General features: G+C 37.5%; 1 protein-coding gene across 1 annotated transcript in view; it reads right to left on the bottom strand.

Annotated features, from left to right (window-relative positions):
- Positions 1-10647, bottom strand: part of LOC133630492 (myelin-associated neurite-outgrowth inhibitor-like) — a 14933-nt gene extending 4286 nt beyond the window's left edge. The window contains exons 1-3 of the mRNA XM_062022104.1: positions 10512-10647; positions 5082-5173; positions 4917-5000 (exon numbers count right to left, since the gene is read on the bottom strand). Coding sequence (XP_061878088.1) covers positions 4917-5000; positions 5082-5151 — 154 coding nt within the window. The 5' untranslated portion in view covers positions 5152-5173; positions 10512-10647. The remainder of the gene's footprint in view (positions 1-4916; positions 5001-5081; positions 5174-10511) is intronic.
- Positions 10648-18106: the final 7459 nt, after the last annotated feature.

The raw sequence follows: 18106 nt of genomic DNA on the forward strand, positions 1-18106 counted from the left end.
ATATATATATATATATATATATATATATATATACATATACATATATATGAAATACTTGACTTTCAGTGAATTCTAGCTATATATATATATATATATACCGTATATTACCAAATAGTAGCCCGGGCGTTTATTTTACAAAATGGTGTCAGACCCCGGGCGGCTATTAGGACATGGGCGGTTATTTGCACAAGGCTTTTATTTATTTTTGCACCAGCCTGCACCAGGCCATTATTTGGTTACAATGGTTACTGTCCAGTATTTTTTTTTCGTACAAACAATTTTAAATGTAAAAGCTATTGTAAACATACAAACAAAAAAACAAGACTATCAAAAGACAAGAGATCAACAAGGCCTCAACATGGCAGTACTGCAACAATTGTCAAATAGAATACCAATACTAAAAATAAATACACTTTTTAAATAAAGCAGCCTACTGGGAAAAATAAAATGATGGTACCAAGTACTCAAGTATTAAAAAACACACCATCAAAACAGAACAATAATACTGTCACTTAAATAAAATAAAGGCTACAGTACTCCAAGTTTTAAATAAAGAAGCATACAAGAAAAATACAATTATGGTACCAAGTAAATTATAATGATAAATGGGTTATACTTGTATAGCGCTTTTCTACCTTCAAGGTACTCAAAGCGCTTTGACAGTACCATCAAAACAATAATACTGCAGCAAACGCAACCCCAAATGCAACTCAACCCCACTCATCATCATCCTCCTCCTCCTCTCCCTCACCCCCCTCATCATCATCCTCCTTTTCAATCACAAGTTCATTGAGGAACTGCTATTCCTCATCACTCTCCTCCTCTTCCTGAACCACAGCAGCAGCCTGCTGTCTAGCCCTCAACAGCATCTCTCTGCCTGCCTGACATGGCTGTCCCTTCTTGAAGCAGTAAATGAGCTGGTCCTCACTCCCATCAGCTGCCACCGTCAGCCCACACACCTTGTAGGATACCACAAAGCAACATTCAGCTATGGCTGCTGTTTGCAACACACACACACACACACACACACACACACACACACACACACACACACACACACACACACACACACACACACACACACACACACACACACACACACACACACACACACACACACACACACACACACACACACACACACACACACACACACACACACACACACACACACACACACACACGATTAAGCCAGCCACTTGTTGCACCAAACACCACCCCGGTGTCACTCGCGGTGACATACAACTCCTTTGCCTTAATGCTGATCATTTTGCGGGACACACGGTGGTTCAGTCCACGCACGTGATGTATCCACTGACACAAATTAGCATCAAGCTCGTCGCTCACTTTCTTCCTACCTCCATCCGGGGGGGGGGGCGGGGCGCGTTTTCCATCGATTGCCGACAGAGATAGTAGTTCTCCCTTTTTTTGTTTCCATTCTCGTACACGTTTTGGGTCAACGTTAAACTGCCTGGCCGCTGCCAAACCAGAGTTCTGCTCCGCATATTTCTACTAATACTTCACAATCGCTAGCTTGAACTTTAAGTCAAGTCAAACTTTCTCTTCTTCCCCCTTAAAGTATTCCCGTCCATCAGTTGTGGTGTAGCGGTATCCTGTTCATTCAACTCACTGCTACTGTTGCTTGCCATGTTGAAACTTTTCCTCGTGGGTTTGTTGTGTGTGTTACGCTATATGCGGTGACCCATTGCAATATGTTGATTACCCAGAATCCCCACGTGACGTCTGCTGTTACCGTAATGACCAGAATTATTGCACCTTTGCTTTTCCTTTTAGCTTATAAATTGGGTTTAATGAAAATTAAATCAATATGATTTTAATCTAAATTATGCAAATAACAGCCCATGGGCGGCTATTTGGACATAGGCGTTTATTAGGAAGAGGCTGTTAATTCACAAAATGGGCTCAGACCCCGGGCGACTATTAGGACAAGGGCGTCTATTTGCACAAGGGCGTCTATTTGGTAATATACGGTATATATATATATATATATATATATATATATATATATATATATATATATTTATTTTATTATACATATAAATAAAATAAATACTTGAATTTCAGTGTTCTGGAGGCTATCCAGTAGATGGCAGTATTGTCCTGTTTAAGAGTGTCACAACATTGCTGTTTACGGCAGACGAACTGCTTTACGGTAGACTAAACGTGACTGCTGTTGTTGTGTGTTGTTACCGCGCTGGGAGGACGTTAATGAAACTGCCTAACAATAAACCCACATAAGAAACCAAGAACTCGCCCTCGATCATTCTACAGTTCTGACGTCATTGGGCAGGCAAGCTGTTTATATTGTGGGAAAGCGGACGTGAGAACAGGCTGTCCCCACTCAGGTCCGCATTGAGCTGGAGGGGGCGTGGCCTCCAGCTCCGGCTGAATACCGGGAGTTTGTCGGGAGAAAATTTCTGCCGGGAGGTTATCGGGAGAGGCGCTGAATACCGGGAGTCTCCCGCTAAATACGGGAGGGTTGGCTGACTGGAACATTTCCACAGGCCATTTTTGGCCAAAGACCTAGAAAAAGTTGTATACTAGAGATGTCCGATAACATTGGACTGCCGATATTATCGGCCGATAAATGTTTTAAAACGTAATATCGGAAATTATCGGTATCGGTTTCAAAAAGAAAAATGTATGACTTTTTAAAACGCCGCTGTGTACACGGACATAGGGAGAAGTACAGAGCGCCAATAAACCTTAAAGGCACTGCCTTTGCGTGCCGGCCCAGTCACATAATATCTACGGCTTTTCACACACGCAAGTGAATGCAATGCCTACTTGGTCAACAGCCATACAGGTCACACTGAGGGTGCCCGTATAAACAACTTTAACACTGTTACAAATATGCGCCACACTGTGAAACCACACCAAACAAGAATGACAAACACATTTCGGGAGAACATCCGCACCGTAACACAACATAAACACAACGGAACAAATACCCAGAACCCCTTGCAGCAATAACTCTTCCGGGACGCTACAATATATACCAGTACCCCCCTCGACCTCAAAAGGGACAAGCGGTAGAAAATGGATGGAGAATGTGGACATTATCATCACTACTGTCTGATTCCAATTAATGCAAGTCATGAGAATCAGGTAATACACCAACTTATATTCTTGTCTTCATGAAAGAAAGGAATCTGTGTGTTAAACATGCTTGTATTACCATTAAACACCTTTAACTTGTACACAAAAACCCCTCTTTCATAAATAAATAAATTATATATATGAATGAGGTAGATCCCCTCCAATTGTTCAATTGAAAAGTAGCTCGCCTGCAGAAAAAAGTGTGTGCACCCCACTATATACATCCATTCATACATTATTTTACTTTCACGAAAAAAAAAACCCTCAATGTGGCATCTGATTTTATTTTGTAGGAGTAGCAGCAACTTCCTTTGTTTTCACTTTATCGAACTGCGCATGCAAGTGACGTGGAGGCCACATTGGGGCCACAATGTGTGCGTTTACACTGGAGTCTGCTAAAGCTCACATTGTACTTGCACTTGTAAACAGTCAGCTGGGGAAAAAAATCGGATTTCACTGTTGGCGTTAACGCACTTTTTGTGTCTTTCAATTCATTGAAATCGGAAAGGACACGCATTTCCGGAAGTCCGCGCGTCCGAGTAATAAATTAAATTTGTATAATTGTTTCTAAGTTATCACAAAACTTTGGGTTTCAATGAGTTCCCGGCGAGCAGACAAATGCTGTCTTTGATCTTACCAATCAAAAGGCTTGTAAAACTTCACTGTAGGATGGGAAGCGACATGAAGGTGTCTGTTTCTTTGATGTATTGTAAGCCACAGGAAGATTTTGTCTTGACCCGAGATCTACAAAGCGGAGAGGAAGCAGGAGCTGACTCCCCTCCAGGCACCTTTTCTTTGAACTGTTTTGTAATCAAAGGCGACGGCAGTTTACGACCCCCTTTCCTTTAGAAACAGCTTTTGCCATGTAATCAGGGAAAGTCCAAATTAAAGCGGAGGCGTGCGACCTTACGTCAGAGCGTGGTGGAAGACTGTGCAAAGAGTACAGCCCAGATGTTTCTCCTCAATGAGCTAAATTGAATTATGTCTCTGTTTAATTCCTTGCTTCTTGTCTGTTTAATAGATGTCATCAGCGTTTGAACCTGACAATGCACACGGTTATCATAATTTCATGACCGAAGCAAAAAACTTTTTACACTTTTATACTGAAATAAATACACCTATAACTTATTACATAAAAATAGAGAAAAAACTACCGGCAGCGGTAAAGTTTAGATCCATGAAGGAAAGAAGAAAGTGAATGAATGTTTATAACTGAATAAATTTACATAAAAATTAGTTTTCTTTTGTATTATTTTTTTAATAAATTAACGTTTTTGACAACCTTTTCTCAAAACACAATATAAAATGTGAGATATAACAGGATAATGCATACATTTATATTTTGTTTTTAAAACGGTTACAAGAAAGTGGGACCCAAAAAATGGACCCCATTTTGAAAATTCCTAGCGCCAACACTGGATTTTGAAAAATTCGATTTGGGCCACTTTGGCCTGCGGTGTAAACGTAGTCTTGTTGGAGTGAGTGGATGCAAAAACATTTTATTCAGCGAAACTCGGGCTGAAAATCGTTGTCTGTGTCTCGCAGAAGCAAAGGGACATATTATTAGGCACCTTCAGACCCTCTGTCTGAAACCTCATAATCCGGTTCAAAATATAGGAGTAATAATGGACTCAGACTTGACCTTTAACGGCCACATTAAATCAATAACATTTTAAACCCGCCTTGCCTTCCTTAGACGTAAAAATGCTGCCTCTACAAAGAAAGTGATGCGCAATTACAAATAAAACTCTCACAAATAATACATCATTTGACATTATTACAATAGGAGACCTTACCACTTGAGAAGGCCGGGTTGGCTCCTGTGTAAACACCCGGTGTGTATGTAGGGGCTGCTGCAGCGTAACCAACTGGGAATCCAGCTGACCAAAACAAATTAAAAATATTAATTCACACTTGCACAGGTTTGGTTTTTTTTACACCACCGATGCACACAAACATGCCTGGATAGCCGAGACCCTTCGGATTGGTGAAGGGGACCCCTGTTGGTGCAGGGCTGTAGACGGGATTCATTATGGCTGTCTGATCCCAAATGCTGCAATGACAGAAACCAGGGAAAATCCTGTCATTTTCCAGAAGTCTCAGGAGAAGAGAATTGATGTATTATTATAGCATATAATAATATATATATACACACACAGGACTGTCTCAGAAAATTTGAATTTTGTGATAAAGTTCTTTATTTTCTGTAATGCAATTAAAAAAACAAAAATGTCATACATTCTGGATTCATTACACATCAACTGAAATATTGCAAGCCTTTTATTACTTTAATATTGCTGTTTATGGCATACAGCTTAAGAAAACTCAAAAATCCTATCTCAAAAAATTAGAATATTTCCTCAGACCAGGTAAAAAAAAAAAAAAGTATAACAGCAAAACAAAATCTAACATTTGAAAATGTCAATTAATGCACTCAGTACTTGGTTGGGAATCCTTTTGCACGGATTACTGCATCAATGCGGCGTGGCATGGAGGCAATCAGCCTGTGGCATTGCTGAGGTGTTATGGATGCCCAGGATGCTTCAATAGCGGCATTTAGCTCATTTGCATTATTGGGTCTGGTGTCTTTCAGCTTCTTCTTCACAATACCCCACGAATTATCTACGGGGTTAAGGTCAGGGGAGTTGGCAGGCCAATCGAGGACAGTAATGCCATGGTCAGTACACCAGTTACTGGTGGTTTTGGCACTGTGGGCAGGTCCCAGATCATGCTTGAAAATGAAAATCATCTGGGTTTAATCACGTTAAACCCAGATTCCGATCTAACAAAGGTCTTAACTCATTTTCCTTCTATGCCACATCAATATGGAATGCACTCCCAACAGGTGTAAAAGAAAGTGCATCTCTATACTCCTTCAAAACTGCACTAAAACAACACCTCCAGGCAACTTCAACCTTTGACTAACACCCTCCCCCCTCCACATCCCACCTCCCCGGATTGTAAATAACCAAATGTAAATAATCAAATGTATTTCTAATGTATATACTTGTTCTTATGCTATCTGAACTCACTATGTTCTCTGCTCGCTGTACATATCCTACCAAGTCAGACCTACACTGTTTCAATGTCCATTTCTCAGATGATGCAATTGTTGATGACTGAAGTGCTGATATCAACCAAACCCTCCTCATCCCACCCCCCAGATTGTAAATAATGTAAATAATTCAATGTATATACTCTGATGATTAACTTGTGTGATGACTATATTGTGATGATAGTATATATTTGTACCATGAATTGATTTACGTGGACCCCGACTTAACCAAGTTGAAAAATGTATTTGAGTGTTACCATTTAGTGGTCAATTGTACAGAATATGTACTTCACTGTGCAATCTACTAATACAAGTCTCAATCAATCAATCAATCAACCACAGCAGGTGTATGTGTTTGTGTGTAGACATAGACAGTTTTGAAACTACACTTATGTGGATGGAGATCGTTTTAACCCCAAGTATGTGTTTTTGAAGCTCCCGTGTTCGTGTGGACATGGCCTAAGTCAGTGGTTCTTAACCTGGGTTCGATCGAACCGTTGGGGTTCGGTGAGTCGGCCTCAGGGGTTCGGCGGAGATCAAAACACACCCGACTCATCGTGTAAATACAAACTTCTCCCTATCGGCGTATTACGGATACGGCAACAGCTGACTGATTTGCAGGTGTGTAATTTGTTGTGAGTTTATGCACTGTGTTGGTTTTGTTCTTTGAACAAGGTGATGTTCATGCACGGTTCATTTTATGCACCAGTAATAAAAACATGGTAACACTTTAGTATGGGGAACATATTCACCATTAATTAGTTGCTCATTAACATGCAAATTAGTAACATTTTGGCTCTTAACTAGTCATTATTAAGTACTTATTAATGCCTTATTCGGCATGGCCTTATTTATAACCCTAACCCTCTAACCCTGACCCTAACCAAATAACTCTAAATTAAGATTTTATTACTTAGAATATGTTCCCCTAGTGTCCAAAAAACTCTAAATTAAGTCGTTGTTACTTAGAATATGTTCCCCATACTAAAGTGTTACCAAAAACATAACTTTGTCTTGAATTTGAAAAAAAACAACATTGTATTTTTCACTAAAGGAGGGTTCGGTGAATGTGCATATGAAACTGGTGGGGTTCGGTACCTCCAACAAGGTTAAAAACCACTGGCCTAAGTGAAACGTCAACGGTGTCGGCAATACCGTCCCCTGTATTCCATTGGTATCGGGGTCGACACCAATCTTGGCTGTATCGCCTCAACCAAGGAGGACGCGCTGACGTCACGTCCGCCCTCTAGCGGCAGCCGGGACACATTGCACACACTGTGTTGTCTGTCTAATTGTAAATAATGCAGATGAGGCGTGTTGGCTGAGTCCTCAACGTTTTACTCACACAGCGTGCTCATAAGGCAAGGCAAGGCAACTTTATTTGTATAGCGCTTTTCATACACAAGGCAGACTCAGAGTGCTTCACAGACAACAAAGTGAAATGAAAGAAAATAAAAGCAAAATTAAAATGCAGACAATAAAAACAAAAACAGTGCAGACGTTAAAAGTTAAAAGATTAAAAGATTTAGCTGAAAGCTAAGGTGAACATAAAAGTCTTCAGTCTAGTTTTAAAAGTAGTCAGAGTTGGGGAAAGTCTGACATCTTCAGGAAGTTTATTCCAGCTATTTGTTGCATAGTGACTGAATGATGCTCTCCCTTGATTTGAGTTTACTCTTGGAACCGCTAACAGATTGGTCTCAGAAGATCTTAGTGATCTAGAGGGCTTATATAGTGGGAGCATATCAGTAATATACTTCGGCCCTAGACCATGTAGTGATTTATATGTGAGCACATTCTTAGCTGCCGGCATGGCGACATTTACCATGAATTGATTTACGTGGACCCCGACTTAAACAAGTTTAAAAACTTATTCGGGTGTTACCATTTAGTGGTTAATTGTACGGAATATGTACTTCACTGTGCAATCTACTAATAAAAGTTTTAATCAATCAATGAAAGAAATCGTCTAAAATTGAATACGTTGTAAAAACTGGGTTTTTTTTAACAAAAATGTGTAAAAAATCAATTTAAAAAAATCCCAGTCCACAAGCATCCTCATTCACAACACGTTCTCTTAGATTTCCATGTTATGATACATGTTCACATTTTTTATTGACTGTATCTAAAAAAGATTCAAATATATTTTTATTTAAATGAAGATATGAAATAATCCTAAATGAAATACAATGACTTGGTTTATATTATTGTATATACTAGGTCATAAAATCATTGTCAGTTGAGTCGGTCCATAGGTTGCCTGTAGGGATTTTTAATGTCCAGCAGATGTCAGTATTTAGTGACACAGTATCGACACAGTATCAATACAGTTTTGCAATGTGTCGAAACGCTTCATGACGCCTCATCAACCCATCACTAATATATATAGATATATATAGATAGAGATATATAGATATACAGAAATATAGAGATATATAGCAGTGTTTCCCATAAACTGCCAAGATACCTGTGGCGGTGGGGGCGTGGCTATGGGCGTGGTCAACATGACATCGAGTAATTTGCATAATTTACTACAATGATATGATTTTCTCTAAAAGGCTCAAAAAATGTATACTTACTAATTAATAATAAAAGTTTTGTTTTAAACGTCCATCCATTCATCCATTTTACAATATAATTACAACACTTTATGTACATATTTATATACAGATTTGAACAATAAGTTATTCACTGAAATATTTTTATTAATTGTGGTTCTTACAAAAAATATATGTTATAAAATATAAAAGCTAAAATGTCTCTTAAAGCTCTGCCCTTTTAATTAGTGCATACTGAATAATTTAACTTTAGCCTACTACTACAACCATATTATTTACCAGCAACATAAAGTGAAACAGAGGCAGAGGTGTCCTGCCACAGTCAGTAACAAATAAACAGAAAACAGGAGTGGTCAAATACAAATAAGGCAACAAGAGAAGTATCCTACACTTCTCTTTTGTAAAGTAAATCTGAACAGCCTCTATGGGCATCTACATCAACTATATGATTTGCCTGAGAAGCTGGACAGGACAACAACAACAACAAATTTATTTTTTTAAAATTTAAAAATAAATAAATATTTTTTTAAATTATTTTTTTATTTGTGGCGGACGTAATTCTTTCGTGGCGGGCCGCCACAAATAAATGAATGTGTGGGAAACACTGTATAGATATAGATATATATATTGGATATATATATATTGGATATATATAGCGCAATTTCCGCGCGCGCGATGATGTTACGTTATCGATGAGAAAATGCATTTTTAGACAATATGATTTGCCTGAGCGGCTAGGAGACACCGTGAGTAGCAAGCGGTACAAAGTGGATAACAAAAGACAGAAAAAAATAATATATATATATTTTTTTATACTTGGGACTTCCCGCAGGCCTGATTTTGGACGCTGGCGGGCTGGATCTATATTGATGTATAATGTGTACATTGTGTTTTTTATGTTGATTTAATATTTTTTATTATTATTATTATTATTTTTTTTAATTTCTTGTGCAGCCCGGTACCAATCGGTCCACAGACCGTTACTGATTTAGTGGTCAATTGTACGGAATATGTACTGAACTGTGCAATCTACTAATAAAAGTTTCAATCAAATTCAATCAATCAAAACACATACCAACCACACTTCACAGGGCTACCGCGCATGCTCGTCACGACTGTTGCATGCTGGGTAGTGTAGTTCTTGTATTCCCCAGCTCATAACATCACACACACGGCTGAAACGGAAGATGGGCGTCCGTCGTACGCAGCTGAAATGTACAAATGTACACTCTGTGCTATTTAAAATGACATTTTATGACTTGATTTTTTTTTTTTGTTTAACGCGGGTAGACATTTTACATCACGTCGACAGACTGAAGACCGTTTCTGAAAAGTGCTATACCAATTAAAATGTATTATTATTGTGTGATTAATATGATAGCAAGTTAATTTCCGTGAAAGATGAGGCGAGATTAAACATGAAACATGATATTATTATTATTATTATTATACATCAGATGCAAAGTGTTGCCTTCACGGAGTGGAGGAATGTTGGCGATGGCGCCGCGAAGGTGAAACGACGAACGACGCTTTGTTATCATTAGCTAGCTGGAAACTATTCAGCTTGCTCGACACGCAGCGTGTGAGTTTGCACGGAGTATATTCCAGCAGGTTCAAAGTCGCCATGTTTACAAAAAATAAAATAAAGAAAACAACAACCTCTGGACGTGATGGAGGCCGCAGCCTGGGAGACAGCTGTGTCCTCCCTTGCACCGACACCTTACAACACGGCTGACATCACAACGTCGTCATAAACGTTGCTATTAAGCACAAAAACTCACCGCGAGGTGTTATTGCCTTCCGAAAGTCCGCTTGTCTGCTGAGAAAACGAAGCTAGCTGGTGTATTTTTTTTTTTTTTTTGGCTCCCAGATGCTGAACTCTTTTGAGTGTCGCGCGTCACTTCCGCATCACGTCACGTGACCGCCGACCGAAAAATAAAAGACGAGGCGCTGGAGATCAACTTATTATTTAATTTTTAGTTTAATTTCCTTTTTTTAGTAAGAGGATACAAATGTGTTCTTATTTGTCCTATTAGTTTTTTGGCGGCATAGTAATTTACAAACAGTCGCCATTTTAAATTTATAGTAAAGTAGACATCTTTTTTTTTTTTTTCCTTTTTTTTTTTTTTTATTGACATCCAGCATCAGACATTCTATCCATTACATCAGTGGTCCCCAACCACCGGTTCGCGGCCCGGTACCGGTCCGTGGACCGATTGGTACCGGGCCGTACAAAAAAAATAAAATTTTTTTTTTTTTTTTTTTTAATTTAAAAAAAAAAAAAAAATTAAATCAACATAAAAAACACAATATACACATTATATATCAATATAGATCCGGCCCGTCAGCGTCCAAAATCAGGCCCGCGGGAAGTCCCAAGTATAAAAAAATAAAAATTTTTTTTTTGTCTTTTCTTATCCACTTTGTACCGCTTGCTACTCACGGTGTCTCCTAGCCGCTCAGGCAAATCATATTGTCTGAAAATGCATTTTCTCATCGATAACGTGACATCATCGTGCGCGCGGAAAGTGTGCTATATATATATATATATATATATATATATATATATATATATATATATATATATATATATATATATATATTCAGCCCGGCCCCCGGCCAAATTGTTTTAACCCAATGCGGCCCCCGAGTCAAAAAGTTTGGGGACCCCTGATATAGATCAATACAGTCTGCAGGGATACAGTCTGTAAGCACACATGATTGTATTTCTTTATGACAAAAAAATAAAATAAAATACCATACCCCCCCCGGTCCGTGGGACAACTTTTCAAGCGTTGACCGGTCCGCAGCTACAAAAAGGTTGGGGACCACTGCATTACATCATATTCACATAAATCATATATCTATTGTCTGCCCCAAATGTCAAAATATTTTTGTTTATATCTCATCCATACCACCCCCCCCCCCCAAAAAAAGAAAGAAACAACAACAAAAACAAAGTAATATCTACAAATACATTGATTAAATAAACAGACAAAAAATAAAAACAATAAAAATAAAAAAAAAGGAAATAATAATACATTAATAATAATAATAATAATAATCCGAAATAAAATAAAATATAAACAGATACATATATATATATATATATATATATATATATATATATATATATATATATATATATATATATATATATATATATATATACACACATACATATCTATTGTCTGCCTCAAATGTCAAAATATTTTTGTTTATATCTCATCCATACCACCACTCCCCCCCCAAAAAAAGAAAGAAACAACAACAAAAACAAAGTAATATCTACAAATACATTGATTAAATAAACAGACAAAAAATAAAAACAATAAAAAAAAAAAAAGGAAATAATACATTAATAATAATAATAATAATCCGAAATAAAATAAAATATAAACAGATATATATATATATATATATATATATATATATATATATATATATATATATATATATATATATATATATATATATATATATATATATATACACACACACACATACATACATATAAATATATATATATATATATATACATACATACATACTAGGGCTGTGAATCTTTGGGTGTCCCACGATTCGATTCAATATCGATTCTTGGGGTCACGATTTGATTCAAAATCGATTTTTTTTTTCAATTCAACACGATTCTCAATTCAAAAAATATTTTTTTCCTGATTCAAAAGGATTGTCTATTCATTCAATACATAGATTTCAGCAGGATCTACCCCAGTCTGCTGACATGCAAGCAGAGTAGTAGATTTTTGTAAAAAGCTTTTATAATTGTAAAGGACAATGTTTTATCAACTGATTGCAATAATGTAAATTTGTTTTTTCTATTAAATGAACCAAAAATATGACTTATTTTATCTTTGTGAAAATATTGGACACAATGTGTTGTCAAGCTTATGAGATGTGATGCAAGTGTAAGCCAGTGTGACACTATTGTTCTTTTTTATTTATGTCTAATGATAATGTCAATGAGGGATTTTTAATCACTGCTATGTTGAAATTGTAACTAATATTGATACTGTTGTTGATAATATTCATTTTTGTTTCATTACTTTTGGTTTGTTCTGTGTCGTGTTTGTGTCTCCTCTCAATTGCAGTTCTGAGTGTTGCTGGGTCGGGTTTGGTTTTGGAATTGGATTGCATTGTTATGGTATTGCTGTGTATTGTTTTGTTGGATTAATTAATTAAAAAAAAATAAAAAAGAAAAAAAGAAAAGACAATCTATTCTGAATTGCACAACGTGAGAATCGCGATTCGAATTCGAATCGATTTTTTCCCACACCCCTAATACATACATATACACATATAGGGAGTAATCCCTTTTTTTATTTTTTTTCAGTACAATCACTAATTTAAAAAAATTAAAGGCCTACTGAAATGAAATTTTATTTAAACGGGGATAGCAGATCCATTCTATGTGTCATACTTGATCATTTCGCGATATTGCCATATTTTTGCTGAAAGGATTTAGTAGAGAACATCGACGATAAAGTTCGCAACTTTTGGTCGCTGATAAAAAAAAGCCTTGCCTGTACCGGAAGTAGCGTGACGTCACAGGAGGAAGGACTTCTCACAATTCCCCATTGTTTACAATGCAGCGTGAGAGATTCGGACCGAGAAAGCGACGATCACCCCATTAATTTGAGCGAGGATGAAAGATTTGTGGATGAGGAACGTTAGAGTGAAGGACTAGAATGCAGTGCAAGATATATCTTTTTTCGCTCTGACCATAACTTAGGTACAAGCTGGCTCATTGGATTCCACACTTTCTCCTTTTTCTATTGTGGATCACGGATTTGTATTTTAAACCACCTCGGATACTATATCCTCTTGAAAATGAGAGTCGAGAACGCGAAATGGACATTCACAGTGACTTTTATCTCCACGACAATACATCGGCGAAACACTTTAGCTACAAGCTAACGTGATAGCATCGTGCTTAACTGCAGATAGAAACAAAAGAAATAAACCCCTGACTGGAAGGATAGACAGAAAATCAACAATACTATTAAACCATGGACATGTAACTACACGGTTAATGCTTTCCAGGCTGGCGAAAGTTAACAATGCTGTTGCTAACGACGCTATTGAAGCTAAACTTAGCAACCGGACCTCACAGAGCTATGCTAAAAACATTAGCTCTCCACCTACGACAGCCAGCCCTCATCTGCTCATCAACACCCGTGCTCACCTGCGTTCCAGCGATCGACGGAAGGACGAAGGACTTCACCCGATCACAGATGCGGTTGGCGGCCCGGAGACGGAGGAAGTTAAGGTGAGTTCGGCGGCTAGCGCGTCTGCTATACATCTCTCAGTGTTCCTGGTTGTGTTGCTGCAGCCAGCCGCTAATACACAGATCCCACCTACAACTTTCTTCTTTGCAGTCTCCATTGTTCATTAAACAAATTTGCAAAAGATTCACCAACACAGATGTCCAGAATACTGTGGAATTTTGAGATGAAAACAGAGTTTTTTGTATAGGATTCAATGGGTCCGTATACTTCCGTACCAACCCTTGACGTCACGCGCATACTTCAGCATAAAAAAACGTTTTCAACCGAAGTTTAGCGGGAAATTTAAAATTGCACTTTATAAGTTAACCCGGCCGTATTGGCATGTGTTGTAATGTTAAGATTTCATCATTGATATATAAACTATCAGACTGCGTGGTCGCTAGTAGTGGCTTTCAGTAGGTCTTTAAAGTCAGGTTTATGGGGCGTGACATAGTTGACCCAATTTCCCCAGTATGAAGTAAATTTCTCCAATTTATAATTAATAAAGGCAGTTATCTTCTCCATTTTATATATGTCCATTGTTGTTTCCATCCATTGCTTCAAAGTTGGGCTCTCCTGGGATATCCATTTCCTAGTAATGCTCTTTTTACAGGCCACCAGTAGGATATTCATTAAGTGTTTATCTTTCTTCAGCCAGTCCTGAGGTACATGTCCCAAAAACAAAATGTTTACTTTCGAGGGGTATTTCACGTTTGAAAATATCCTGTAGAGCTTGGTGTATCTCTTTCCAATAGTCCTTTATGGTGGAGCAGTCCCAGAAAACATGGTGGTGATTTGCATTTGACATTGCACAATTTCTCCAGCAGGCAGGGGAGTTGTTATCATAGTGAGATTTCTGAGAAGGTGTAATAAAAAATCTGATCAAACTTTTCCAGCCAAACTCCCTCCACTTGGGTGAGCTCCATTGATGTTTCCATATAATTGTCCATTCTTCCTCAGATATAGTTATCCCTCCTTCCTTCTCCCATTTTGTTTTAATGTATGAAGTTGAATATGATTTCATATTCAACAGACCCTTATACAAGCATGAAACACTTCTATCAATCATTTCTGAATTGTAGGCTTTTGTAAACAGTTCAAACAAACATATACTCCTCTCTGTGACATTTTTCACCTTCATATTAACAAAATGTCGCAACTGTAAATATCGATTGAAGTCTTGGTTTTCTAATATATATGTCCTTTTAATAGTTTCAAAACTAGGCATTTTTTAAAATCTTTCATTACACTAAATTTCCTTTTTTTAGTAGGAGGATACAAATGTGTTCTTATTTGTCTTATTCGTTTTTTTGCGGCATAGTAATTTACAAACAGTCGCCATTTTAAATTAATAGTAAAGTAGTGCATACATAGACATGTTAGAAGTAGACACAGCATGGAGTGCTACTGCCTACTGGTGCTGACGAGACGCGGGGCCGCCATCTTGGAGTGGTGATCCGCTCCACTCAGTGCAATTCCTTTGGCAGGAGCAATGAACTGTCAGCGCATTTAATTCATTTTTACCTCACTGAATACCACTGATTTTCACACGGTTTTTCATCATACGTGTAGCTATGATAAAGGACACATGTTTTATTATTCATAGTTTGCTTAACAGTAATAGAATATTACATTTTCTGTCTTGCCTCTGGGAAGGGCGGTCGCATTTTTTTCTCCTCCCGTCTTTTCCTGGCTTGCTCTCTCTTTTTTGTCTTGTCTTGTCTAAACTTTTTTTTTGGAAGCCTCTTTCTTTGCGCTGTCCTCCAAATCTAATCATCAGACATGGAATTGATTAGCTGGACACTCGACTCTATTGACACAATCTTTTCAACGAGGAAAAGAGGTTCTGGGGAGCCTGGCTGCCCTGATGGAACCATTGCTGCGGGGTACGTGAGAGATTCCTGGGACAAATGGAGAATCATGTGCCTCTCAGTCCTTTCCATCGAGGACTAAAAGACATCTACCTATTTGGAACCATGATCGTGGGGCACCTGCTGATTGGGCTGGGCATTGCTCTGGTGTATCGTCAAATTTGTAAGACGATGGCAGCCACTCAAGGAGCCCAAAGGCTGTTCGTCGTAATGGACGGATTGGGCCTGGGCTGTAGGAACACAGTCTCTGGCGATTTCTGAACTGAATCGCAAGATGGATCACATCATGGAAAAGCTTGCTAAAAAGGAAGGTTTGGATATGAGAGCCAGCATGGACGAATAGAACAGACAAGTCATTGTTAACGCCTGTTCGAGAAAAAACAAAAATCCTTATCTACGATTTGACTCCCCCGAATGGCCTTGAGACAAGAACAGGCTGTTCTGTAATCACCCCCTGAGGAATTTCAAAGATGGACACTTTTTAACCTCTGTCCAACCTCCCCTCATCAACGACACCTGGGAATCGAACTTTGCTTGCATTGCATGCAGAACGACTCTGGGCTTATGAACATTTACACTTCACCCAAAGACAATGGGCATATATACAAACACACTCCCCATCCCCATCCAACGCCCCTCACCACCACTGCTTAATTCCTCTTCGGGGTGATGGACGGCTAGTAGCGCTTTATAGCATCAGGCCGGCCTCCATGGCCCCAAATCCCCCCCTCTGTTGCGAGTTGTTGTGATTATATGTAACATGTTTATGTGTGCTATGCTAAAAGTTTTTTTCCCTTAGACTCAGTCTGGACCCCCTCCCGAGGGTCCAGACTCAGTCTGATATTTTTTACCCTTCCCCCCTTTCCCAATATCACCTTTTTCCCACCTTTTTTAAGGAGCGCCATAAGTGGCTGATCCGTTGGCGGTCCTGTTCTTGTCTCCCTGTAACGTATGTCTGCTCTTAGTGGGACTGTGCCGAAAATGAAATTTCAGTTCTTATGTGTCTTGTACATGTTAAATAATGGACAATAATAAAGCATCTTGAATCTTAAATCTTGAATATATGCTATAAGTAACCAGACGTCCGAGATCAAAACTGGGAATATAATCCCAGAGCAGGGGGGAAAAAATCGGTCATCAAATTTTAAATTGAAGACACAATATGATTAGGTTATATATACATGCGTATATCCTACATCAGGGGTCACCAACCTTTTTGAAACCAAGAGCTACTTATTGGGTACTGATTAATGCGAAGGGCTACCAGTTTGATACACACTTAAATAAATTGCCAGAAATAGCCAATTTGCTCAATTTACCTTTAACTATGTTATTATTAATAATTAATGATATTTACTCTTAATTGAACGGTTTAAAAGAGGAGAAAACACGAAAAAAATGACAATTAAATTTTGAAACATAGTTTATCTTCAATTTCGACTCTTTAAAATTCAAAATTCAACCCAAAAAAAGAAGAGAAAAACTAGCTATTTCGAATCTTTTTGAAAAAATTAAAAAAATAATTTATGGAACATCATTAGTAATTTTTTCTGATTAAGATTAATTTTAGAATTTTGATGACATGTTTTAAATAGGTTAAAATCCAATCTGCACTTTGTTAGAATATATAACAAATTGGACCAAGCTATATTTCTAACAAAGACAAATCGTAATTTTTTCTAGATTTTCCAGAACAAAAATTTTAAAAGAAATTCAAAAGACTTTGAAATAAGATTTACATTTGATTCTACAGATTTTCTAGCTTTGCCAGAATATTTTTTTTGAATTTTAATCATAATAAGTTTGAAGAAATATTTCACAAATATTCTTCGTCAAAAAAACAGAAGCTAAAATGAAAAATTAAATTAAAATGTATTTATTATTCTTTACAATAAAAAAGATACATTTACTTGAACATTGATTTAAATTGTCAGGAAAGAAGAGGAAGGAATTTAAAAGGTAAAAAGGTATATGTGTTTAAAAATCCTAAAATCATTTTTAAGGTTGTATTTTTTCTCTAAAATTGTCTTTCTGAAAGTTACAAGAAGCAAAGTAAAAAAATTAATGAATTTATTTAAAGAAGTGAAGACAAAGTCTTTAAAATATTTTCTTGGATTTTCAAATTCTATTTGAGTTTTGTCTCTCTTAGAATTAAAAATGTCGAGCAAAGCGAGACCAACTTGCTAGTAAATAAATACAATTTAAAAAATAGAGGCA

Source organism: Entelurus aequoreus, linkage group LG15, assembly GCF_033978785.1.
Source record: "Entelurus aequoreus isolate RoL-2023_Sb linkage group LG15, RoL_Eaeq_v1.1, whole genome shotgun sequence".
Taxonomy (NCBI): domain Eukaryota; kingdom Metazoa; phylum Chordata; class Actinopteri; order Syngnathiformes; family Syngnathidae; genus Entelurus; species Entelurus aequoreus.